Source organism: Rhinatrema bivittatum, chromosome 10 (assembly GCF_901001135.1).
Source record: "Rhinatrema bivittatum chromosome 10, aRhiBiv1.1, whole genome shotgun sequence".
NCBI lineage: Eukaryota > Metazoa > Chordata > Amphibia > Gymnophiona > Rhinatrematidae > Rhinatrema > Rhinatrema bivittatum.
Window position 1 is genome coordinate 92,227,345 of NC_042624.1, and position 27,482 is coordinate 92,254,826.

A 27,482-nucleotide genomic window follows, 5' to 3' on the forward strand; every position below is an offset into this window, starting at 1 on the left:
CTAAGACCCGGGCTAAGATCTTAAGATCAAGGTTGATCAGAGAGATCGGGCGGTAAGAGCCACATAGCTCCGGGTCTCTCCCCGGCTTAGCGATGACCGTGATACCCGCTACATTAGAATGAGGAGCCAGCCGCGCCTCGCCACGCAGAGCGTTAAACATATCTGTGAGGGGCTTGGTCAAGATATGCGTCAATTTTTTATAGTAACTCCCTGAAAGGCCATCAAGGCCTGGTGCCTTGCCCACCTTCAACAATTTAATAGCATATTGGACCTCAGCCTCAGTAATGGGACCCTCAAGCCGCTCTTGCTGGGCCAGCGTCAGGGTCGGCAGAGCCACTGAAGCTAAATAACAATCAATATCTGCAGTGGTTATATCAGAATCTTTGGCATAAAGAGCCTCATAGAACTCCGTGAAACAATGACGAATATCGTCAGAGGTTGTAACAATCTTGCCCGAAGAATTTTTTATTTTAGCTATATTGTTTTGGGCAAGGACCACCTTTAGACGTCTTGCCAGCATACGCCCCGCCTTATCCCCTTCCTCGTAAAACTGTTGTTTGGTAATCTGTAAGGCCAAATTAGTCGTGGCGAGGTCTAACGACTGAAGTTCCGATCTAGCTTCTTCGAGCTGATTATAGATTTTTGGGCTTTGCCTAGCTTGATGTTGCCGAGATAATTGGGCAATAGAGTCATGCAAGAGTGCTCTCCGTTCCCCCTTCACCTTTTTACAATAAGTCGCCTGCGAAATAAGCAAACCACGCGCCACCGCCTTAGAGCATTCCCATAATAATGGGGGTGCACACTCTGGAGTGGCATTATGTTGAAAATAAGCTAACAATTCTTGCCCCAATTTCATTAGAAAGTTCTTATCAGCCAATAAGGTTTCATTTAACCGCCAAAATCTTTGGCCTGACAGGGCTTTAGATAATGTAATTACCATAGTAACTGGGCCATGGTCCGTCCATGTAATGGGATCAATGTCCCCTCCAATCACCCGGTTTTGTATCCTAGAGTCCACAAGAAAAAAATCAATCCGCGAGTAGGATTGATGAGCATGTGAATAGAATGTGTAAGCTCTGGTAGTTGAAAACCTCTGACGCCAGATATCTGTAAGATCCCACCGTGCCATGAGTGAGCGTAATGCGGATCTCGCACCCCGAGATGGAAGTGTAGCCTGCCCAGAGTTATCCAAGGTGGGATTAAGCGAGACATTAAAGTCCCCACCCAATATCAGCGGGCCTTCCGCATGTATAAGCAAAAGATTATCAAGGTTGCGGAAGAAGACGCTCTGACCCGTATTAGGGGCATATACAGTAACCAAGGTTAACACCTCATTGCCAATACGAAGTTTCACTAACACATATCTTCCTTGAGGATCGTATATAGTAGTAAGAACCTCATGTGTGAGATCCCTAGCTAATAGGATTCCCACTCCCGCATACTTAGAATCTTTAGTACTAGCTGCTAAGTACTTATGAGGGAAGTGTCGCAGGCGCAATAAGTGTTCATAGTGCTTACGTAGATGGGTCTCCTGTATAAACCCCACCGTAGCATTATGGGACCCCAACTCCCTTTCCAGTAGAGCTCGTTTATGATGATGATTAAGACCTTTAACATTGATGGAGACAAACCTCAACATCCCCGCCATGGTCTAAATGGTAAAGTGACCCCTAAGAAACTATACACTCCCACAGGTTTAATCCAGGAACTGTTCATGCATACATGATATGGTAACCAAACTTTAAGAGAAGAAACACCCCCCCATTCCCCCCCTCCCCTCCCCCCTCCCCCCCACCATCCATCACAAAAGATGGTGAAAACCATGACTAGGAGGGCCTCTAAACCGGGCGTTAACAACCGCCAACAATACCCTCCCCCCCAGATTACATTCATGACAAGAAAAAACCATAAACTGGAAACAGTGCAAAACATACACACATGCTCTCGCAGGTAAACCCCTAGGCCTTATGTCATATAAAAATACAGACATACAGAGGCCTCTGAAAAAGGGTGATCCCCAGCATCTCTAAGCGATAACTGGCCCATTAACTGAAACTGGGAGCACAGGCAAATCAGCCCTGATCCGATAAGGCTGCTCGTGAGTCCTCAGAGTGGCGACGAAGACGTTTACCACCCTTGCCCACCCTGTGCCAGCGGGGCTGGTCAACCAGTTTGCGAGAGGCAGCCTTGGGCTGAGTGGTGGCAATGTGGAGGCGAAAGCCTGCTTGCTCCAAGGCCGCCACGGCTGCATGCAGGGTTTTAATCCTATGCGTTGTTCCTTTCACTGCAAATTGTAGGCCAAACGGAAAAGTCCATTTATATTTGATATTTTCCTGGCGCAGAAAAGCGGTAACTTCCCTCAGCTCAAATCTCCGCCGTAACGTGGTGGAAGCTAAATCCTGGAAAATGGAGATAGGGTGGCCATCCCACATCCAATTATTCTGTTTCCTGGCCGCCTCCATGATCGCAGTTTTCTGGACAAAACTGTGAAAACACAACACCAGGTCCCTGGGCTTAGCTTCAGATCTGGGACCCAGTGCCCTATGCGCCCTTTCCAGCCTTATAACCGGCGGATCCGAGGTGGCAGGAGTAGAAATATTACCTTCATTAAGAATAAACTTGCATATGAGCCCAGCCACCTCCACAGCATTAGTGTAGGCTGTCGTTTCAGGGACGCCCCGGATCCTTAAATTACAGCGCCTAGAGCGATTTTCAAGGTCCTCAAGTTTATCTTGAAGGGAGGACAGCTCTTCATTTGTAGCTCCCTGTTGCTCATTTAAGGTATTTATGGCTGCCGCATGCCCCTCGGTCCGGACGTCAACCTCGTCGACACGCTGTCCCAGCGCTGCTAAGTCCTCCCGGAGGTCAGAGATGGAAGCCAAAAGATCCTGCTTATAACTCTTGAGATCCGACCGGAACTCGATAAACCAGCCCCGAATCTCATCGCGCAACTGAGAGATACTCGCCGGGACCTCGAGTTCCAAGCCTGCCGCGCTCTCCGGGGCTGCGTCAGACTCGACCACGGCACTCTCCAGCTCGGCCTGCTCTGGCCTATCCTCGTGTACCTCCGACATTTCAGGCGGTAGTTTGGAGAAGGCAAACTGCTTTAAATCGGTGTTTCTCCGCTTTCCTGCCATCGTACAGGGCACCCCGCTCAAGTTAATCAAGCTCCCCTAAGGTTTTCCGCGAGGCAAAAGCTTGCTAAATAGCAAATTTAGAATCTGGGAGGGAGAGCTCAAAATTAAGCGGCCATCACCGTCGCCGGCAGAACAGCGCCCCCCTTTCACCTCACTTTTTAACCATGACGGCAATTGTTTTGGCCTTCCTTCCACCTTTCTTAATGCATGGAATACATCTGGACTGCACTTCTAAGATGGTATTTTTAACAATGTCCACAGCTGTTGCACACTGTCGCTGCACTTTTCAGTTGTTTTTTTTGGTTTTTTTACTATTTTGCTATTTTCCTCATTTTGTCAAAGTTTCCCTTTTGAAAGTTTAGTGCTAGAGCCATGGATTTACTTACTGTCCCCCCTTCTCATCATTAATTCAAATTTGATCATATTATGATCACTATTTCCAAACAGCCCCACCACTGTTACCTATCTCACCAGATCTTGGTCTTCACTGAGAATTAGATCTAAATTGCTACCTCTCTTATCAGTTCCTGAACCAATTGCTCCATAAAACTGTCATTTATTCCATCCAGGAACTTTATCTCTTCTAGCATGACCTGATGTTTCATTTACCCAGTCAATATTGGTGACAGGAGCCAAGCAGTATCCTATCACAAAAGATAAGACTGAGAGAATCCTCGCAGACAAGAGGCAATGCTTAATACATTTTTTAAAAAAATTATAGTAAATATAAGTGCAGATTGTAATTACCGTGGTACATCTCACATATATTACATAACTCTCATCACCATGAGCAAACCAACAAATATAATATAAAGAAGAATATTGTATTGTATTACCTTCCTTTCCTAATTATAATTGCACCCCCCCTTAGTCCCCCCACCCAGTAGCTCCTGTTTATTGATCTTCCCACTCCCCAGTTTCATAATCAGTTCTACTGTAAAGCCTCTGTGGCTGCATTTTTGTTTAATGATAAACCGATGTGATGTTATTAATGAATGTTGGTATATAAAAATGTTCAATCAATCAATCAAAATGAACACTAGTTCCATTCTCCAATCAATTTAGAAGATGTTCTAAAAGAGCAGATGGGAAGTCAGTTGACCTTAGAGAAGGTAAAAACTCACTATCTGGGTTAAACGGCAGTAGAAAGACAAATGGGAAAGAATCAATCAGAATGGATGGGCATTCTTCAGCTTGGTTTGCTAGCAATGTCCGGGTTGTGCTTTGTAAAGTAAATGTTTCTAGATAAGGAGCCACACGTCAATCCTGGTTTTTCAGAGATTAATATTGTCCAGTGAGCTGGAAAGTTACCCTAACTTCACCCGGATATTCAGTGGCACATACCCGAATAAATGTTCCACAGAATATACTCGGGTAAATGTATCTGGGTAAATGTAACCTTTAGGACAGATATTTTTCTGGCCAGACTCACCTGGCTAGCTTTAGCTGGGTACCACTGACGGAGCTGTAGCCAGGCAATTTGGGGCCTATGGCCAAGTGAAAGCGCCCTCAACCATTACACAACACGTGACACCAGGAATTGGGAGACTCTGTTCCGTGTTTGTACAGCAATGCCCATGGCCAGTGCAAGGGTATTAGGTGCCCTAGGAAAACTTTTTTAAATCCAAATTTTTCTGAAAATCACACACATGCAAGATGTTAGCCAGGGTAGAGGCCTTAACTTTTAGTTTACAATTCTGAAGTGAGAAGAGGCCCTGGGCTTTGTAGCAAAACCAGATCCTACATGGGAAACCTATTAAAATCTTGGCATCAGAAATCAGAACAGCTTGGGATCTTGGCCCACTGCTGTTAATGAAACTAGACAAGACCAGCACTCAGCTCTGGATGCAGTAATTTCTCTAAGCCTGTCCTTAGGACTAGGGCCAAGGGAAATCTGGAAAATGGAAAAAGCACAGCTTTTAGGGAAGGGGGGGGGGGTCTGTTACTGGATCTCATGTTGTTCCTTTTTATTTTTTTGAATACAGATTCTCTCAGTGTTTTGGAAAGTTATTGCAGTGTTTCTTAACTGACTTTGCCTCTGTATTCTGACATTTGTTTTTCTCTGTTTGCCCATTCTCCGCCATCTCCTAATTCAAGTGTAGCCTCCTCTTCTAATGTTGGCTAGAAAGGAAGTTACAGTCTCTCTAAAGCCTGGTGTGGATTCTCCTCCAAGACCCAAGGCATTGTGCCAAGGTCTCTCTAGGGGGTGCAAGCTCAGTGCTCGAGTCTTTGTGATTTCCAGAGCCAAATAAACCAGATGAGACACTCAGGCTTTGCTGGGATATTCGTTCTATTAATAATCAGCTGGCACATACACATTTTCTTTTGGTTATATCCATTATCATAATCTATGTATATGGTCCCTTGGTATTTTTCCCAGGGGTTCCTGTTCCTCTAGATAGTGCAACAATAAGTTTCCGAGGATGGAATGGGGTCACCTACCTCTGCTAGTTCTCCCGTTCTAAAAATACCTGTGGTCTACTGCTTGACTCCATAATCTCTTCTGCTCTCTGTCCTATCCCCCCGGGGTGGAGACTCCTGTGAGGGGTCTCTAGTCTTTCCTCTTTGCTCTACATAAAAACCCAATGCTCTTCTCAGATGTTACACTGGTTCTTTCTGGAAGATCCCAAAAATCACCCAGCAGGGGAAACAAACTTTATTTCTTTCTCTGCTCCTCTCTTACGCAGGCAGATGGGCAGGAAAAGCTTCCTCCCAAAATCAAAACGTCAGTAATCACTCCAAAAGTATTCAAACACAGAGATGCTACAAATCCAACTACTGGATATGAGTCAGAAAACATAGTTTTCTCTCTTCCTAGCCTCACGCACCACAGGGGTGGAACCCCACACTGAACAAGGACAGGGGAACCAACAAAACAATAAAAAAATCACTAAGACTCAAGCCACTGGTCATAGGGTGTGGACTAGCAAAATCAACTCTTCTTCCAGAAAAACCCTAGCCTGGAAGAAAACGGAATTTTTAATCTATTTCACTTTCAGCACTTATTGAGTCGTAATGTCTTGTCAGTAAAGCAATGGCCAGGCCGAGGAGGCACCAGTGTTAGGCTGTGCTTGGGGCATCAGTTGGCCTTAATCCAGTCTTGGGTGATACCCCCAAGGTGGGGGAATGCAGGGGTCAGAAGCGGACAGATCAGGTATGAAGTCTTCCACCTGACCAGTCACCTTCCCTTCAGGTTAGGCCCTCCAGTGCTGGTGGCTGGCAGGATCAGAGCAGACACAGGGACTAACCAGCAACAAAAGTCAAGGGACAAGAAGGTGCCCTGAACACTGTGAACATAAACAGGGAGTGCACCGACAAGACAGAAACAGATAGGTCAGCACAGGGCAACATAAGACCACAAACAAACAAGGGGCTAGACCAAGCATGGAACAGTAAAGACAGTACTAGGGAACCACATGGACAAGGGGTCAAGCTAGAAATACACTGATAGGAAGGGCCACAGGAAGACCCAGACAATGCAAGAGCAGAGCCACTGAGAGGTCTCACAAGCACAGAAGCCTACTGGGAGGCCTCAAATAGGGTAAGGAACACAAAGGCAAGAAAGGCCCAGGGAGGCCTAGGCAAGACAGGGGCAAGACAAGGAACACCCAGATGAGGAAGGCTACTGAGAGGCCCAGACTGACCAAGGACAAGGCTAGGAGTACACAGACAAGATAGGCCACTGGGAGGCCCAGACAGGACAGGGGGCAAGACAAAGAACACAACAGCATGGAAGGCTACTGGGGGGGGGGGTCTAGACAGAGCAAAGGCAAGGAAAGGAACAAGAACAAGAAGTAGGCCACCAGGAGACCTAAAAAGAGCAAGAGCAAGGCAAGGAACAAGAACAGGATTAGGCCACTAGGAAACCTAAATAGAGCAAGAGCAAGTCAAGGAACAGGAACAAGGATTAGGCCACTGGGAGACCTAAAAAGAGTAAAAGGCAAGGAACAGGAGCAAGGATGTTAGGCATAGAATACATAAAGAAAGGGCCAAAGACAGAGAAGAGGTTCCCTGCAGAGGTGGGATGTAAGCTGTGAGGAAGGGAGTTACAGGGCTGGCCTTGCTGCGTCATGCGGCCTTCAAGGTGGAGGCTAGAGCGGCCCACTCAGGACCTCTGCTGGCAGGGAGCTGCCTAGCAGTCAGCCTCGTTACTTCTCCATTTTGTCTTTGGAGAGCTAGGAGCTTATTTCTCTGGTCCCTTTTAGGGTTACTGCTAGCTTTTTTGCTGCCCTGTGTGAAATATTACTGTGCTGCCACCCCCCCCCCCCCCCCCAACCTACTACCATCACCATTCATTCAGTGTCTGTCCTGGGCATATCAAATAAAGCCCAGCTCTGTCCTGCAGTCTGTATTTTTAAAAAGTGACTTGTCCCCCCACCCCAAAACCCATGGATAGGAAAGGGTATTAGGTACCCTAGGCAAACCTTACAGCCTTGCACACACGCCACCGCCCCTCCCACACTCCCATACCCTTTACAGACACACACAATTAAATTATGCATTTATAACTAATTTTACATGAAAAAGAACATTCAAAAGTACAGCCTGCTGAGGTATGCACTCCTGTGGTGCCAACCAGAAAACTGCAAAAAAGACACTTGGAACTCCTATGAAATTAAACTTTTTGTAATGCGTATTGGATGTGAGCTTGGCCCTCAGAAAGCCATGAATAAACAGAAATATCATTACAATTTAGTAAACCTCCCATACCAAAAAAAATGTATTCCCCCCCCCCCCCCCGCACACACGAGTCGCGGGCTGCGTGCACATGCGCGCGCGGATGTTAAAATTCGCGCATGCCCCTTGAATTTTAGAACATGTGCGCGCTGACACGCACGTGTTATAAACTAACCACGTCCATAAGCACGCGCACATGGACACGCATGCGTAAGTTTAAAAATCTACCCCTGTGTGTGACACATAGGCTCTCGCAGGCACATAAACATACACAAATACACAGGTTCTCACAAAGACACATTAACAGGCACACCGGCTGTCACAGAGACACAGACAACCCACAGGCTCTCACACAGTCACATACACACAGGCTCTCACACAGACACACACACACACAGCATAGGCTCTCAGATACACACAGGCTCTCACATAGACACACACACACACACACAGCATAGGCTCTCACTCACACACACACACATACAAGCTCACATGCACACATGGCCTCCTGGTGTTATTGTGCTGTGGTGGGATGAGCTCAACCACGGCCCCACAGGCCTCCTGTTGTCGTTGGGCTATGGTGGGATGAACTCCACAATAGCCCCATGGGCCTCCTGTTGTCTTTTGGCCGTGGTGAGATGAGCTCCACCATGGCCCACCGACCTTCCTGCTGGGGGCAGGGGAGTGGAAGCTGTGCTTGGGCGTGCACGCAAATAAAGGAAACACGGGCCTCTCATTTTCAGCCGCCAGTGGGAGAGCTCCGCCGGAAGCCTGAGGCCTCTTTCCTTCTTCAGCTGCCAGTGAGTTAGGCTCTGCCGGTGGCCCCGTGACCTCTGCTGCTGGCTTGCTGCCCCCCCCCCCCCCCCCCCCGGATGTGCCACTCCGTGCAAATCCATGGTATGCACACCCGGTAGTGCTGGGCCTGCCCTGCTTTCATGGGTATGGAGAACTTAGCTGAACAAATCCTTTTGAATATGGACCCTTATATAAGTTAAATGCATCTGACAGTTCATCCCATATTGGATCTGGAACATTATAATTAGCCTCAGCTCTGGTAAGAAAGTCCTCAGAAGACCAGTGTTTCTTCGTTCTCTTGCCCCTTCTTTTGATCTTGTTAACTGATCAACTTTTTTGAACCTACTATTTTTTTTTATAATTTCTTACAGTGGTGTTTCATTTCTTAGTGCATCTTTTATTATGTTCATCCTCCTGTTTCACTTCAAAAACATTTCCTTTCCCCGTGTTCCCTCGTCGGCAGCTCATGCAATGATCATGCTTTTTGTACAGATCGGTGTTATGGCGTGGGTAGGGGCTCTGATGGGGATCAGCACAACAGTGCCCCCGACTTGCTGAATGCACGGGGGAACAGACCTCAGGACCTTTACATCCTGGAGTCTCCCAAAGAAAGGACTATAAAGCAGAAAGAAAAAAAAACAAACTTTATATTATTTTGCTGATGTTGCTAAAGAAATGCAATTACTTAAAAACTATTTTGGTGACTACACTGCAAACACATTAATCAATAAAAAAAAATGAAACAAGACACAATGATTTCCAGTTAACCTTTACTAAATCAGTTGGGTTTTTTTAAGACGTCCTTACTGTCAGTCCTTGCCAATAAATTGTAAATATAGAGGGTATTTTTTCAAGGGCATTTTGACTGATAAAGCAGTGTTTCCACTTGAGGAAATGATCTGTTATAAAACTGCCTGCCCAATATGTAGGTAAGTTTACCCACAGTGAACCGAGACGTTCACTCTTACGTGTACTTTTGTATTTTAAAAAATAAAGAGTATGCATGTAGATTTCCCTGCACATACATTACCGGGTGCAATTGTGTGCGGACACTTTTGGTGGGACAGTTATCGAAAGGAAAAGCTTGCGTGCAGGTACCTTTTTTTATTTCCTTTGAAAACTGGTTTAACTTCTGCACAGATTTGGCTTGTGGGCTGTTACAAAATCCCCCCCCTCCTCCTCCCCCCCCCCCCCCGTTTAGAGCAGTGCGAGCAGTGACAGTGGCAAATAAGCATGACAAGTAAAGTGACATCTGACAGCTGATACTCAGAAGAGCCAACGTGCCCGTGGAAGTGCTGACAGCTGTTCTTTCAGACCTCAAAGATGATCGGCCTGAGCTGTCAGAACAGGTGTAAGGAAAGCACGCCGGAAACCTGGCTCTGCCCTAAATTTAACTCCCATGTTACCAGGCGTGGAGGGACACATTAAAATCGTATGCATTAGCCACGTAGATACAAAGTGGAAGCATGTGCTGCCCCCTGCTGACCAAAACAATGAACTCAGCAGTTGTTATGGTCCAAACACCACGTGGTGCAGCATGAATGAACACGGACCAAGCTGCTTTAAGCAAAATATTATTTCATTGCAGAGTTGACAATAAATCTTGATTTTCATTCTGGCTTTTGTCCCTGTGCCTAATCCTGGGACTGGATGGAGCAGCCTAGCAATTAGAGCAGCGGGCTAAAAAGCAGGAAAGCCAGGGCTGAAATCTCATCGACACTCCTTGTGACCCTGGGCAAATCATTTCACCCTCCATTACTTCAGGTCTAAACATACAGGTGTAAATGTAACATACTATTGGAGCAATTTTCAAAAGTCATTTACCCACATTAAGTGCACATAAAGCAGGTAAAACCTATGGACAATTCAATGGCATTATTTTGTAGAAATTTTCAAAAGCCCAGGTGAAGTACATTTGCGCAGGTAAAACCCAGGTTTACGTGTGTCAATGCTTTTGAAAATCAGGCCCTTGGAGTTCCATTTTCAAAGGGTTTACATGTCTAACTTTGAGTGTTAGGCTCTTAAATTGATAATTTACTAGGACCGAGTGCATAAATTTCGGTTCACACTTTCTTTAGGGCCCTACATTTTGAACCCTAAAAAGTGGTAGCTATAGGGGGGCAGAGTTAGGGTGAGGGAGGGGGGAGTTAGGTGCTTCGCGCTGGTTTTCAGCACTAGGCACCTATACTCGGGGCCTACATTTAGGTATATCAGATCTAACTTTAAAAGCCTAAGCTTCAGACTCCTACATTTATGTGAAAATTCATCAGAAAACCCTGCCTAATTTCAACTGAACTTAGATGCCTAACTCAGGAAGCTAATTTAGAAGCCCAACTTTTTTTTTAATATCAGCCTTTCAGATTTTAAAGCCCTCTGGGAAAGAAAATACCAACTGCACCTGTATGTAAGTCACCTGGCACTACCGCTGAAAAGATCCGAACTAAATTAAAATGAATAAAATCATGAATCAGTGTTTGTCCGCCATTAGCATAATACTACCTCAAGAGTAGCAGCACACTTTGCAATGATGAGCATAGTTTCACGAAAAACAAATTAAGAAAAATTCAGCAAGTTAGAGAAATCAGCAGGCTCTAACTTTTCACTTTCAAGCGGAGACCTTTGCTAGGTGCTTCAGAGACTCAGGCCTATACGGTCTCCCCCTGAGATTTTGATAATTAAATTCAGCCATCACGATCGCCCCCCACCCCACCCCGGGAATGATCCTGTGAAAACCCAGAGATCCCGCTGGCCTTATGGGGACAATTTAAGAACCACCCTAAAAGAGCCAGTGGGATAAGCTGCACTAACCGGCTCTTACACCATAAGTAATGGGATTCCGGTTTTTTGGGGGTTTTTTTATTAAAGGGCTCTCGCCAGTTCTCTTGCACTTGGTGAGGCACTCCTTTGTTTTCGCAAATTTTATTTTGGCCTATACCACCTTTCTTCATACAAAAACTAATAAATTATACATAGAACTTACAATAACTTAACACAGAAAATAACATTTCAATCACGGGATTCCAGGCAGATTATTTTACTGGATCAGTATATGAATTATCTAAAAACAGTGTACCTGAGCTTTTCAAACCACAGAGGTCCCTTTTTTGGTGTCATATCAGACACATCTGAAGAAGGGTCCTATGTGGTCTCCATAACTCATGTATAACGTTTGGACAATACTTACATTGATCCCATAAAAGCCATCACAGCCTGCATAGAGTCCAGTCTGGTCTAGGAGCCACACAACTACCAGATCACTGCGTTACATAGTTCAGTTACTAGACTGAAAGTAAAATGTCACTCTTTTCTACCTTTGACATTGAGGTAAGATTTTGTCTGCATTAGTCTCTGCCTCTATTTCCTAATGTTCTTCTCGGTCTCCTCCTAATTTCTTTTCCAGACTCTCCTTTCTGTTTTGCTTTTTTTTTTTCTGCCTTCCTCACTTCTTCCCCTCCCCGACATAGATGTTTCTTTCTTTTTCCTCTTCTCTGCTCTAAATCTTTCCCCTACATTAGCATCACGTCAAGTCTCTATATACTCTCACACCTGGATCTCATCCCTCCTACCACACGCCTGCCCTTCATCTCTCACCCTCTAGTTCCCCTCTGTCCCAGCATTTCACTTTCCCCAACGCTCCCTTCCATTGCTCCTCTCACCCAGTTGCTCTCCCCATCTGCATCCCTTCTCCCCGACAGCCGTCCCCCCTCTCATATCACTGCCTATCCTTCCTTTATTGCCTCTCACTCTCTCTCAATCATTTCATGTTACACAACTCCTGTCACATTCTCACATCCCCTCCCAGTTTGTCTCTCTCACTCAATTATCCCTGCTCTGATTCCCCTAACCCCTCTGGAATTATTTCCCTGTTGAGCTCAAGGCTAAGGAAGTGTCTGTTTGGTTTCAAAAAATGCTTAAATCATCTCTGCAAACAGACCTTTGAAGATTTGATTTGAGTTTGTGTTACTTACAGTCTCCTGGTTCTAGGCTGAGGCATAGTTGATTTTGTTATTGAAGGGTGCCAGTTATTTTATGCATATTTGTTTTATTTTGTTATATTATCCTGTTGTGTCCATTATGATTCTAAGCCACCTAGAACAGGTGACAGTGCAAGCTATATACATTTTTTTTTTAATTTTTAATTTATCAATTTTACAAAATAAATACAAAGAACTTCTTTGCAAATGAAACAAGGAAATCAAATATCTCTCACAGGAACAATTTACATACATTCATTCATGTATATAACACTATCATTATAAATCCAACTATTATTTCTCATATATTCATTGGAAATATGGGGGGAAGGAGAAAGAAAATCAGAGTATAAAAGCAACATATTATAAATTTAACATTATTTGCCTGTCACTCCGTATCATTACTTATTAAATCCCTCATATTTGCAGCTTTATGCCCTCCCATTTAGAAACTCTCTCAATTGCTCTGGCAGGAAGAAAATGTATGTATTTCCAGATAATTTGAATATGCATTTGCATGGATACCTAAGTAGGAAGCTCGCGCCCTTAGCCAAAGCTTCGGGCCACATTGACAAGAAAGATTTTCTGTGTTGTTGAGTGGTTCTTGAAAGGTCAGGATAGACTCGTACCACTCCTCTCATAAAGGAAACATTTAAATTCCTGAAATAAGCTTTCGTCAACTGGCTCATATCATACTCCGTGAAAAAAGAAATGAAGAGAACTCCACGTTCTGTGACTTCCATACTAGAGTTCTCCAAGTAATCTGTTAGATTTGCAAATTCATCCCTAACTCCCAACAGGGATGTCTGGCAGGGACTCTTTCTTGTTGGTAAAAATAAACTTTTTTTCACCGATGGAACCAATTCCATAGGGATTTTTAGAGTCTCAGTCACAAATCTTTTGAAAGCGGTGGTTCCCCCATAATCTTCGGAAAATTTAGCATTCTCACATTCAAATGTCTCTGGTAATTTTCTACCGACCCAAGTCTCCTCAAAGACGTGATATGATCCTTCATGAAAATGCTATTTGTATCTTGAACTCCTTTAATATCATCAGACAAAACTTGTATAGTATTAGCATGATCTTGTAGCAACTTTGAATGTTTCTTTTCTACTGAGTCCAATCTTTTTTCAAATTTTCCCAGTAATCGAGACTGTGCACTAAATGATTAGAGAAATTACTTACCTGATAATTTCATTTTCCTTAGTGTAGACAGATGGACTCAGGACCAATGGGTATAGTGTACTCCTGATAGCAGTTGGAGACGGATCAGATTTCAATCTGACGTCAGCCCCTAGTACATATACCCCTGCAGGAAGTGCAGCTCTTCAGTATTCTCCTCGAAAAGCATTGTGGATATATGTGTGACTGACTGATTTGATTAACTTGAATAACTTCATAACTTGGTTAAACTTTATAACTTGATTAACTTGAACTGGTTGGAACGACTATAGCTGGAGACCGCCAGTATACTCAACCGGAAAGCATCGACACCCGGTAGGGTGGGTGCCCTAGGTGAATGAAAACATGGCTTACCCTTGAATCATTCGAAATTCCATGCGTAACGGCAGCCAAGGGTGGGATGCTGAGTCCATCTGTCTACACTAAGGAAAATGAAATTATCAGGTAAGTAATTTCTCCATTTCCTAGCATGTAGCAGATGGACTCAGGACTAATGGGATGTATAAAAGCTACTCCCGAACCGAGTGGGAGGCTGCCCGTGACCCACTTAGGACTGCCCTTGCAAATGCCGTGTCCTCCCGAGCCTGAACATCCAGGCGGAGAATCTGGAGAAGGTGTGGATGGAGGACCATGTCGCCGCCCTGCAGATCTCGGCGGGTGACAGCATTCTGGTTTCTGCCCAGGATACTGCCTGGGCTCTGGTAGAATGGGCCTTGACCTGTAGAGGCGGAGGCTTGCCTGCTTCTATGTAGGCTGCCTTGATGACTTCCTTGATCCAGCGGGCTATGGTTGCCCACGAGGCCGCTTCCCCTTGACTCTTCCCGCTGTGAAGGAAGAAAAGGTGGTCTGTTTTCGTACGGGTTCCTATATTTGCAGGTATCTGGACAGGAGTCTGCCTATATTGAGATGGCGTAGACTACGAGCTTCTTCCGAATTCTTCAAGTCATCCGGCGATGGTAGCAAGATGGTTTGATTAAGGTGGAAGTGCGATACCACCTTGGGAAGAAACGAAGGGACCGTGCGTAGCTGGATGGATCCCGGGGTGAGCCTGAGGAACGGCTCACGGCAGGAAAGTGCTTGTAGTTCTGAAATGCGGCGGGCTGAGCAAACTGCCAGCAGAAAGGCTGTCTTTAAAGTTAACAGATGGAGGGACAGACCTCGGAGGGGTCTGAAGGAGGTTCCTGCTAGGAAATCCAGGACCAGGTTGAGATTCCACAGAGGTACCAGCCACTTTAGTGGTGGGTGGATGTGTTTGACTCCTTTCAGGAAATGTGACACGTCCGGGTGAGAAGCTATGCTGTCGCCCCCACTCTTGGGGCCGTAGCATGACAATGCAGCCACCTGTAACTTGATAGAGTTGAGGGACAGACCCTTCTGTAGTTCGTTCTGTAGGAATTCCAGGATCACGGGAACTTTAATTGAGCGTGGCTTGATGTCATGGTCTTCGCATCAGGCTTCAAAAACTCTCCAAATCCTTATGTACGTTAGAGCAGGGTGTCGATTACACCCCCCAAGTATCCGCTCTTTCTCAGGCGAGCCCTCTCAATGGCCAGGCCGTAAGAGAGAATTGAGCTGGATCCTCGTGGAGGATCGGTCCCTTGTTGGAGCAGGTCTCTGTGTGGAGGAAGTGGTAGGGGGTTCCCTGACAGTAGTCTTCTCATGTCTGCGGATCACGGTCTTCTTGGCCAGTCCGGGGCCACCAGAAGAACTAGTCCCCTGTGCAGCTGTATCTTGTGAATGATTGCGCCCAGCAGGGGCCACAGTGGGAAAGCATATAATAGGGTCCCCTGTGGCCAGGTCTGTACCAGGGCATCGATCCCCTGGGACTGAGGTTCCAGTCTGCGGCTGAAGTACCTGGGTACTTGGGCGTTGGTTCAGTTTGCCAGAAGGTCCATGTCTGATGTCCCCCACCAGTTCACTATCATTTGGAACGCTGCAGACGACAGCTCCCATTCTCCTGGGTCTAGACTTTCCCTGCTGAGGTAGTCCGCCGTGATGTTGTCTTTCCCGGTGATGTGGACGGCAGAGATCTGTTGGAGGTTTACTTCCGCCCACGTCATTAGGGGGTCTATTTCCAGAGACACAGTTTGGCTTCTGGTTCCCCACTGTCGGTTGATGTAGGCCACTGCTGTGGCATTGTCGGACATTACTCTGACCGCTTTGTCTCGGAGTCTATGGGCAAAGCGTAGGCAGGCTAGTCTGACTGCCCGGGCTTCTAGGCGGTTGATGTTCCATCCCGACTCTTCTGTGTTCCACTGCCCTTGGGCAGTTAATTCCTCGCAGTGAGCTCCCCATCCGCTGGCGTCTGTGGTGAGCAGGGTCCAGGTTGGGGAGGATAGTCTTGTTCCCTGGCTCAAGTGGCTGGCTAGTAGCCACCACCGTAGCTGGGTTCGAACCCTGCCAAGGAGTGATAGACGTACGGCGTAGTTCTGAGACAGCGGATTCCATCGTGATAGAAGTGAGCGCTGCAGGGATCTCATGTAAGTTCTCGCCCATGGTACTACTTCCAGTGTGGATGCCATCAGACCGAGGACTTGTAGGTAATCCCATGCTGTGGGGCGAGGTTTGCTCAACAGGCTTTGTCACCAGTTCCACAGTTTTGACCTCCTTGTGGGAGTCAGGCTGACCTTTGTCTTCTTTGGTGTCGAATCGGACTCCTAGGTACTCTAGAGACTGTGAGGGCTGCAGACAACTTTTGTTTGTGTTGACCACCCATCCTAGGCTCTCCAGTAGAGTTTTGACTCTGTTGGTTACTTGGCGGCTTTCCTCTGGAGATTTCGCCCTGATCAGCCAATCGTCTAGGTAAGGATGTACGAGGTTTCCTTCCTTCCTCAATGTTGCCGCCACCACCACTGTTCAGGCCACTGTTATCTCGTACCTGGAACTACTGTAATTCCCTATATGTGGGAATTCCCAATGACCTAAATCACTGCCCACAGCTCATACAAAATGCTGCAGCCGCATGATAACAAGGCTACATAAATTATGTTCAGTCTAGTGATTTAGTATTATGGTGCTTTTAACTAGATACCATGTAATGATTCTTTTTTTTCTTTTGTAGCTCTGTACGTGCTACCCTAGTTTCTATTACAAGCTGTTACTTGTCATATTTTTTGCAAAATATAAAAGCAGAAGTATAAAGAAAGCCCAGGACTGGCCAAAGGTTTTCCTGCTTGAACTGGGTCATTTTGCAGGTCTGCCTTTCTGGAGCATACACAGAAGCATTGTTTGATTGCATTGACACTGATACATTTATCTGACATATACTGGTGAAAGAGGAAGGGGAAAGGGAACAACTGCAGGTACAATTCACGAGTGGCACCAAATCACCTGCTTATAATATTTTTTTTTTGTTTAATAATTTAAAATCAAAATCATAATATGCAAAACCAGGGTTGTTTTACTTTCAATCAATTTATATATGGTTCCCATTTCTTATTAAATTTCTCCAATCATGTTTCAAAGCTGGAAGGTGAAAAAATATATATGACGCAATCTCTTACTAACTACCTCCAGAGATGGACAAAATGTTTGCTTCCCGTATGCCACTAATGATAGCCTAGCTGCTAGCACAGTTTGAAGTATTAAGTATTGCATTAAACCCAGTACGTTAGGAACTGGAATACTCAGTAAGAGATACCTGGGATCTTTGGGAATCTCTCGATTAGTTATTCTCTTTGAGGCAAAATTTAAGACCCGCGGGCGTGCACACATGGATGCACTGATTTTATAACATATGCATGTATATGTGAATACATGCGCGCGTGTTATAAAATCGGCTATCCGCGCGTACATACACGCACAATTTTATTTTGACATACGCATGTGCGCGCGAATGCCATCTCAAGCATATAAGTGTGGGAATTTTAGTAGGTACGTGCGGTGACCCAATAGGTCTTTTTCCCAGTTCGCCCCAGTAAAGGAGAGGACTTCCTAAACCCCCTACCTAACTTGCCTTTCTTTTACCCTATTAGCCCCAAGCCTTAAAACCCCACTGACGAGCCTGGTTTCCTTTGTTACACGACTTAAATGCTGTCCACAGCAGAAGTAAAATTACAAGGTGGGGGTCCCCAGCACGCGCTTGTGCACGTAACTACTTATGCGCTGACTTCATGGTGCAGTCCCTGCCTGCCCATGCTCCATCCAGACCACGCCCCACCCCTTTTTCAGAAAACTTTTTTTATGCACGTACCAGGAGATATGAGCGTACCTGCGTGATTTTTTAAATCTACGTGCACTAGGCCAAGTCATGCAAGTAAACTCCCTGCTTTGGCGCGCATAGGGCTTTTAAAATTGACCAGTCAATGAATCTTATTTTATCATCCCAAAAGTTTGTCACTTCAGAACGTTCCCACTAAATATGAAACATAGACACCTCCCCCCCCCCCCCCAAGGCACCACATTGCCTCCAACAATCCAGTGCATCATTAGTATTAATTTTGTGAAGTCTCTCTGAAGTCAAATACCAGCAGTACAAAACTTAATATCCATTTTCTTCAAGAAGCAAGGAAATGGAACTTTTACCTACTGAAATAAAGCAAAAATCCCAGATTTCCTTTTCCACTGTGGTCCCAGATCAGCTTCCCAAGAAATGATGTGCTTCGGCTTAACCAGTAACTCTCCAATTAGGTTCTTTTATATTTTCAACATTATCCCCTTAATCTTCCCATTACTATTGCACAACCCGTGCATAAAAGATTTGCCTTTAGAAAGCACGGAACAAACAGCCTAGCTTTCCTATAATGACATACCTGCATATAAGGGTATAGGTCTTTATGAACACAATTATATTTGTCCCTGAGCACTGCAAAATCAACAGGAGAACTGTTAACCCAGAGATGCTCCAAAGACCGTAAACCTAAGTTTTTCCATCTTAGAAAATCGATTGAATTAAGTCCAGGAGGGAAGTCTTATTAAAGAGGAAAGGGGTCTTAAAGAAGGATTTTCTATGCCCCATCATAGACGCTTTCCATCTAGCCCAAATCTTTCTCGTAGGTTGAGTGTATGGGGAAATATCTACCGGTTAGATTCTGGATTTCATGGGAAACCAAAATTATGGTTTAATCAGAGCATTCCCCACAACAGCCTGCTCCACATCCGTCCAGGGTTTAGAATTACCTTGCAAATGCCAGTCTACAGTGACAAATATAGGGCCTTTTGAGCCATTCTCGGAGGTCTCCTTCTTCAGGTAAAGCTAGAGACACCTTTTTGCAATTTTTTAAGAAAAGCATCAGAGATAAAAGCAGGTAATGTTTGGAAGAGATATAACAGCCTAGGAAGAACATTCATTGTAAAGGTAGCAATCCTTCCAAATCAAGAAAGATTATATTGTTACCAGATATCTAGATCTCAGAAAATACTGGAGACCAGTGAAGGATAATTCAGCAGAAACAAATTCACCAGATTAGAACAAAGTTGTACTCCCAAATATTTCAAGCTCTTTCGCACCCATTTAAACGAGAACTTTGGATTTTAATATGTCAGCTAACTCCACCCCTAAGCAAATATCCAATATCTCAGATTTATCCATATTAATTTTAAAGCCTGAGAAAGCCCCAAATCTCTCCATTTCCCTTATCAATGCTGCTAAAGAGCGCTCCAGTTCACTAACTGTAAACAAAACATCTGATATTTTATATGTAGTCTCCCCTACCCTAATGCCTGGAATCTATTGCTGTTTTCATACAGACTCGGCAAAGGCTTCCATCATTAAAGCAAATAATAAAGGGGACAGCGGACACCCCTGTGAGGACCCCTTCCCACCCTAAAATTATCTGAATATCCCCCATTAACTTTGATACAAGTCTCTGGGGAGGTATACAATCTGTGAATCCACTGAATAAAATTGGCACCTATACCCAATTTCTCAAGAACCTTAAATAAAAAAAACCCAATGAACCCTGTCAAATGCTTTCTTTGCATTGACAGCTAATAATGACGATGGAATTTTCTTATGTCTGGCCCACCAAATTAAATTTAATACCCTCCGGTCGATATCAGCCACTATTCAACCAAGCAACGTGCAATATCCCTAGCTGGACCCTCACTATGGAATTCCATGCCCACCCAACTACGCCTTGAAACATGCCCCAGAAAATTCAGACAAAACCTCAAGACCTGGCTCTTCACCCGAGCCTTCACGTGAACATCCCTCCCACCCCCCCCCCCCCCACCAACCCCTTCTTCCCTCCCCACACTATCTACCCGCCCCCTAAGCACACCCACCAATAAATCAACCCCTCCCCCCCTCATAACGCCCCCCCAGATGCTTCCTATAAATAATTCTCTTGTATATAACACCCTCCTTGTATATATCCATCCATACTATATCGCTTGTTAATTTGTACAGTGCACCCTTGTTCTCTTCCCCCCACCTTCCCTGATACCCAGTTCGCCTATCAGTTCATTGTAAAGCCCAGTTGGCTACTTTATGTTATATGGAAACCGATATGATGTTCCCCGAACGAATGTCGGTATACAAAAATTGCAAATAAATAAATAAATAAATATTCTGCCTGGAATAAATCCCGATTGATCCTTGTTAACTAGCAATAGGAGTAGAGAGCTTGCTAGTATTTTAAGGTCTAAATTCAAAAAGGATATCCAGCGATATGAGCCACAAAGTGTGGCATCTTTCCTGCATTTAGCTAAGATAGTTATCCCAGCCACATTTGAGGCACTTGATAATCATTCATCTCCCAATAATGAGTTAAATATATCTTTCCGTGGACGCAAAAGGATAGGTGCATATAGTTTTTAAAATTTTGCGGTGTATCCGTCAGCACCTGGGACTTTCCCAATTTTTAAACTTCTTATCACTTCAGAAATTTCAGCTTGAGACCACTTTATTAAAAAATTGTTGGTGAGCTGTCCCTAGGCAAGGCAACGTAACAGTAGCCAGGTATTGGTCTACTTCAGATGGTTGAATAGAAACATCAGTTTCATATAATTCCCCATAGAACTGTGTAAATCTATCCCTTATTAATGATGAGGCATAAACCAAGCAACCATTTTTATCTTTGATTTTAAGTATTTGACTCTAAGCTTTTTGAACTTTAAGTTTATGCACTAATAACCTGCTAGCTTTATTTCCAGATTCAAAATAATTTTGCTTTATAATGTTCAACTGATGTGTAGTTTCCTCAACTTTAAGTAACTTAAGCTGGTTCCTAGCTCTCTTCAAAGCTTTAAGGCTTTTAATATCCAACTCTGACTTATGTGCTTGTTCTAAGCCTTTGATAAATTGTTCTAAACCTGATTGCTCCTTTAGATTTTTCATTTTTTACAGCTGGACCAAGAAATCAAGAGACCCTGAACAATAGTCTTAAGACCTTCCCAAACTATGACATGAGAAACCTCTCTGTTATGATTAATCTGCAAATAATCATCAATGATTGTCAAAAGTCTGTTGCATAAATCTTTGTCTAGTTTAATAATTTATAAAGCAAAAAAACTTGGAAGAAAAGTTCATCAAATAGCCCAACATGGAATTCCTGTAGTAATAGAAACTAATTCTTATCTAGTCCAGCAGGTGGATTTATTTTTTAAAAAACCCATATAAACCACACATTTAAATAAACTGAACTAAGCTATCTTAATTCCAAAACCTTTTCCTTCATTCACAATTGTCAGCATTGCTTTGAAAACATCGCCTTCTTGAGGAATATAATACTAGGTGTGTTTAGGTATAAAACATATCTAAAATGAGTAGAATAACCAGTAACTTACCAATGTCATTAGCTAGCGAAGCAGGATCCGAGGCCCCAAGAGTGGCCTCAAACTCCTCCTGCAGACGATAGGCTCGCTGGAGCAGAGCTTCAAGCTTATGAATGAATTCCGCACTAATGATATCCTGCAAGCAGAACCACGTGTGCAGTAATTAGAGTCCTTTGATGTCACTGTAGGGTAACATGCCCCAGCATCTAAACAGAAGATCGTGCCCAACATACCCGGCCTTATGAGTGAGACACATTCCTGACACATAGGTGCAAAACTAACCCATTTGGGACCCCTCACTGAAAAAGAATCGTATAAATTCTAAAGTAGAATTTAGCTCATGCACAGAACAGTCTCTCTCACACCTGCTTCACTCCATAGGACTGAAAATATTAGTGCTTTGTGCATAGTCAGAATTATATATTAGCACAAATTATGTCTCAGTTGTCAACGAACCATTTAAAGATGGCAACAACAAAACTTTTCTGCCAAAAATAGGAAAGGAAGGTTTATTCTTTATGGAGCTCATATTTTGCATTTTATAACAACTTTGTTTAATTTTTCTCCCCAATCACCAGACAAACATGTATTCTATGATTGTACCTCATGAGTTTATTCAATTCTTAAACATTTTTGTAATGCTTGATTTTTCCTTTCATGATAGCACAGTGAAGTCAGCTTAAGAAATGACCTCAATCATAACTGTGCCCCAAAAAATTTAAACAAAAACTCAAGACATGGCTATTCAAGCAAGCCTACACCTGTATAACTCCTACAGAATATTGGAACTTTCCAAGTCTATCACTAACCTTCAAGCTTCCCTACAGAAACCCTAGTTTTATCTAATTATATTAGATAATTTGTATATTTATTAGTAACTATTAGTTAATTTATTACCCAGTTATCTTTCACATGTACGTTTCCTCATTATAACCTTCCAAGTTATCTTATTGTTTAATCTCAGTTTATTGTAAAGCCTTGTTAAGCTACGTTAATGTTCCATGTAAACCGATATGATGTTCCCAACGAATGTCGGTCTATAAAAATGTTAAATAAATAACAGAAAAACAGATAACATTTTTTTGGAAAGGGGGGTAGGCAGGCCCTGCAATTTCTTTCTGCTTCTTTGTGCTTCCAACTCAATCAGAACAGGGGCAGGGACCTGGCATCATGAGCCTTCATTCGCATCTACGCTGAGATTTGTTCCCCTATGTTACATGCCCTTCCAATTCACTTTAATTCAGTTCTCACAGAGAAAGTCCTCAGCCAGGTATCATGAGCTAGAGATATGCATTTGTTTAAAAAAAAAAAAAAAAGCCAAAAATACAATGAACGAGGCCATTTTTTGGTTCTTTCTGAATTGAACGAACTGAAAATGAGCCCCTACAAAATACCCAAAAAAGTTTCAGGTGCTTTTGTATTCATTGTATTTAACAAAAGAAAATAAACAGGCATCTTACGGCCCTCAACTACCCTCCTGCCTTGTACAATTTAGCGGTGAATAAGTCAGATTGGAAGACCACTGGGACCTGGCCCCACATCTCCAGCCACAGCTGTGAGGGATCCAGGACCGTTGGGGCAGATCAGGACGGGGGATGTGCTCAGGCTTGGGGAAGATGGGAAGGAGAGAGGTTGGCTGCTGCCTCGCGGAGGCAGGCTCTGCAGCTCTCTCTCAGGACAGCAAGGCTGGGAGAAGGGAGAAGAAAGTTCAAAAATAGAGCATGGTCATAATATATATTAGAAATTGAAACAGCATCACTGAAATGTCATCTAAACCCAGTTGTACAGTTGGATTCCATCATTAGAAAACTGAGAGGTGATTCTGTGGATAATCATCCAGTAAAGTAACATGGAACCTTATCTTATTGGAACATTCCTACTGAAGTTAAAAAACATCCATACAAAAATGAGACTACTTTCAGTTAACCCTAAAGGCAGTGCTTCAAGGACTCTTGATGTGAATGGGAAGTTATTCGACATCAGGTAATGCAAGAATATTTGTGTTATACTGTGATAAAAAAATCAAGACCCACTTCCACACTTTCTTCTGCAATGGCATCGCCTGCACCCAGCTTGATGGAGCTACTGTTTGCTTCATCTTCTGCTTGTCTGTTTCGAAAGGTTAATGCCTGCTCCCACCGGTGTAGCGCCTCCTCAAACAGTTCCATACCTTGACAAAGAGCCAGAAACAAAGCAATTTGAACTCCGGTAACAGCAACCATCTGTGCTCTTCCACTGTTCCACTCAGTAACAAACCAGAAAGGGAAGGTAACTCTGTTTACTGTGGATGCACAATTCCTGGAGCACCTCAGAAAGAATTCTAACAACAAACATGTAAAATTAAAAAAAAAAAATAATAATAATAATAATTCTACTTAAAGAACAGAATAGCGTACTCCAGATCGTGACACTACTGTTGATGGGTCCAGCAGTCAATTCTTTGAATCAGTCACATCCTACTTTTCACCCTACCCCTGCTTTGTATGTAATCAAAATGAGATTGCTTGGCTATTGTATCAAATATCCATTTAAATGTGACTAGAGATTGCACCAGGATGGTAGTTGGCTTCATGATCTTACATTCACAAGTATCTGGAAAATTTTCCCCATATTATATCCCCTTCCCAGTGGCAATCCTTGGTTGGGAATCATACATCAGGGCTCCTTCTGGGATGCTGCAAACATAGGCCCTAAATCTGATCATGAAAACTAAGACTCCCTCCTCCCCCCAAGAGTCGTGAATGCCACAACTGCAGCAGCCCCAGTTCTGGCCGACCCAGGCAGCAGGAGACTCAAGCCAGGAATAAAGCCCAGGTCCCTCCACATGGCAGTGTACAGCACTGTCACTGAGCCAGCCCCAACCAAAAGGTGGACTATTATTATAAGAGGTGCAGATAGCAGGATCTGATGACCATGCTAACTGGCCTACTCGGGGGTAATTAAATTAAACTTTTACTTCAGAAAGCAGGAAAAAGCCTGGCTCTTCTGTCAGGCTTTTAAGTGATTGTTCTACCATTTGTCCCTGTGTTTGGTAGCTGGTCTTGCATTAGTTTGAAACCTGAGCAAGTACCCAGTGATATCTCAGATGTCCCATGGGATTAAGATATCATCTTAGACCCTATATCTTTCACAGGTCTGGCTTTTTTCTTTCTACTATAGGCTGCTAGCATCTGGGATGGTATGTATCATGAGTTATGTGCTTTTTCTCTAAGTTCTCTTAAAATCATTGGATAGCCTCATTGCTTTATCCACTTTGAGTTTAGCTAGCTCCTCACGAACACATTTTTCATTTGAGGTTTACCTCGCTTCTAGTCCTATTTGTTTTATGTGGTCCTGCTCCTGGCCCCTTCCCCAGTGAACAGAAATATTTGTTAAGCAATGCTGCTTTTTCCTTGTCTGACTCTGCATATTCCTCCCCTTCACTTCTGAATCTCACAATGCCACTTTTGCACTTACATATTTAAAAAAAAAAAAAAATCATGTCCCTCCATTTTACTATATCGGCTATTTTTTCTTCCATTTGCATCTTTGCATTCCTAATTACTTTTCCAGCTTCTCTTAACGTTTCCAGATATTGTTGCCTGTCTTTCTCTTTTGTGCAATCGTTTGTAGTTCATGAACATTAACTTTTATATATTTTTTCAGCTACTTCTCTAGAAAAACCATAGCGGCCTCTTTTTTTCCTCATTCTTGTATTTACTTTTCTAACAAAAAGGTTAGTTATCCTTACACTATCTCCTTTCAGTTTTGGCCACCGCCCTACTTCCTCTAGATTTTTCCTATCCAGCTAACGACTCCTTGAGGTACTTTCCCATTTTAGCGAAGTTAAATTAATTGCTCACCACAGAGGTCAGACTAATTGGCTTGTAGTTTCCAACCTTCTCTCTGTCTCTGATTTTGTAAAGAGGGATCACAACCGCCCTTCTCCAGCCTTCCAGTACTGATCCATTTCCAAGGATCTATTGAATGGGCCTTTTAGTGGACCCACCAGAGCTTCTCTGAGCTCCTTTAATATTTATTTATTTATCAGTCATTTCTATATCGCAGCTTCACAAAGGCCAGTGTGGTTTACAAACCAATAGGTACATACATAAAAACATTAAAAGCCAACAATTCTACACAGACATCACTGTAGTAAGCATACTGTCAATACACTCAGCGGCTGATTATGCTTAAATGTTATCCAAATCTATTTTCCCCAAAGTATCTTTGGAATAGCCATGTTTTTAATAATTTTTTAAAATTTGGTGGTTGTTGTCTCAGTTCTTAATTTCTCTGGCATACTATTCCACAATATTGGGCCGCCTATGGAAAAAAAAACTCGATCTCTAATTTCACCAAGATGTATCAATTTGATTGAAGGAATCTGGAGGAACTCCCTGTTCTGCGACCTGAGATTTCTCGTGGGAATATAAACTCTCAACATGGCACCAAGCCAGGGAGCATTGGCTTGAGTCAGAAGTTTATAAATAAGTGTAAGTACCTAATAATCTATCCATGACGCATTGGAAGCCAATGTAATTTGTCAAACTTATTAAAATCTACCAATAACTGGGCAGCTGCGTTCTGTAATAACTGTAACTGCTGCAGTGATGAATCTGGAAGGCCCAGATAAAGGGAATTACAGTAGTCCAGGCTTGGTAAAAGTAATGTTTGCACAACAAATCTAAAATCAGAAATTTTGAGAAGTAGCTTCAACCATTTTAATAGACGGATCTTGTAATACCCTGAACACACAACTGACATTGTTAAATAGGAATCCAACAATACTCCAAGGTCTCTAGCAGAAGATGAAATCTTCAACGTATGGTTGCTTAATGAGACTACCACATTATCAGGCATACTCTTTGTTCTAGAGAGGTAGACAATCACTGATTTGATTTTAAACTTAACCAATCGGTTGTGGGACATCCATTTGTGAATAGTTTCCAAATAAATTTTCAAATATTCAATAGAAGAGGCTAACGTGTTATGAATAGGCACCAGGAATTGTATATTATCAGCGTAAATAAAAAAAAGATAAAACTAACCCGGCTAGCAATTTACATAGAGGAATTAGAGAGATGTAGAACAAAACTGCTGAGAGCACAGAGCCATGGGGCACCCCTGTTTTGACTTCAAACCATTCAGAATGTTTTTTTCCCCAATATGAATCTGTTGGGACCGGTTACTCAAATAAGAAATAAACCATTGTAAAGAACAGCCACCAATCTCAAGTGTTTTTAGGAGATTGATTGTATTAAAAGCCGTCTATGTCTAACAGAACCAACAGATAATCCTGACCACCATCAAAGCCCCTCAAACAGTATCACAGACAGAAAGTAGTAACGTTTCTGTACTGCTATGCTTCCTGAATCCAAACTGATTCCGAAATAATAACGAATTCTCTTCCAAAAAATCAGTTAGCTGAGTTAAAACAATATTTCAATCAAATTAGCAAGAAATGGGAGAGACGATATTGGTCTATAATTATTCAAATGGCAAGGATCAAGGTTCCCATTTTTTAACAACGACCCAACAGTGGATCTTTTTATCACAGTAGGTAAATGCCCTTAAATGGTGAGGGATGCATTTACTATATCCTAGGGTGTACCTCATCTGGCCTTGTCCATTTTCAGTTTTACAAATTACACACACACACAAACACATTTTTTTCTGTAAATGGCGTGGTATCAATTCCACTACTATATGTACCTGGCCAATCAGCAGTGGTCCTTCTCCAAGGTTGTCTTCAATGAACACTCGTTTCATTAGGTGGTTGTCTTCTACCAGTGAAATATTGGGTGTCCTAGGTAGGGCTAGAGGCTTAAATCTAGTTGGCAAGTTTATGACTGAAATTTAGTCTGAAATAGCTGACTATGTTTTAGCTGGCTGTCTTAGCTGCTTTGCTGTGTGCTGAAAATTGGCCCCAATATATTTCAGAAACAGTGGCAAAGTTTTGTTAGGAATTTGTAGAATCTCAATCATGGTTTAGTTGGAGTTCAGCAAAGCTTTGAATACT

At 43.3% G+C, this 27,482-nt stretch overlaps 1 protein-coding gene across 6 annotated transcripts in view; it reads right to left on the reverse strand.

Annotated features, from left to right (window-relative positions):
• MIGA1 (mitoguardin 1) overlaps positions 1–27,482 on the reverse strand; it is a 91,950-nt gene that overhangs the window by 47,662 nt on the left and 16,806 nt on the right. For all 6 annotated transcript variants that reach the window (XM_029618889.1, XM_029618894.1, XM_029618888.1 and 3 more), the window contains exons 6-7: positions 23,515–23,651; positions 21,494–21,617 (exon numbers count right to left, since the gene is read on the reverse strand). In XM_029618889.1, the coding sequence (XP_029474749.1) occupies positions 21,494–21,617; positions 23,515–23,651 (261 nt within the window). The remainder of the gene's footprint in view (positions 1–21,493; positions 21,618–23,514; positions 23,652–27,482) is intronic.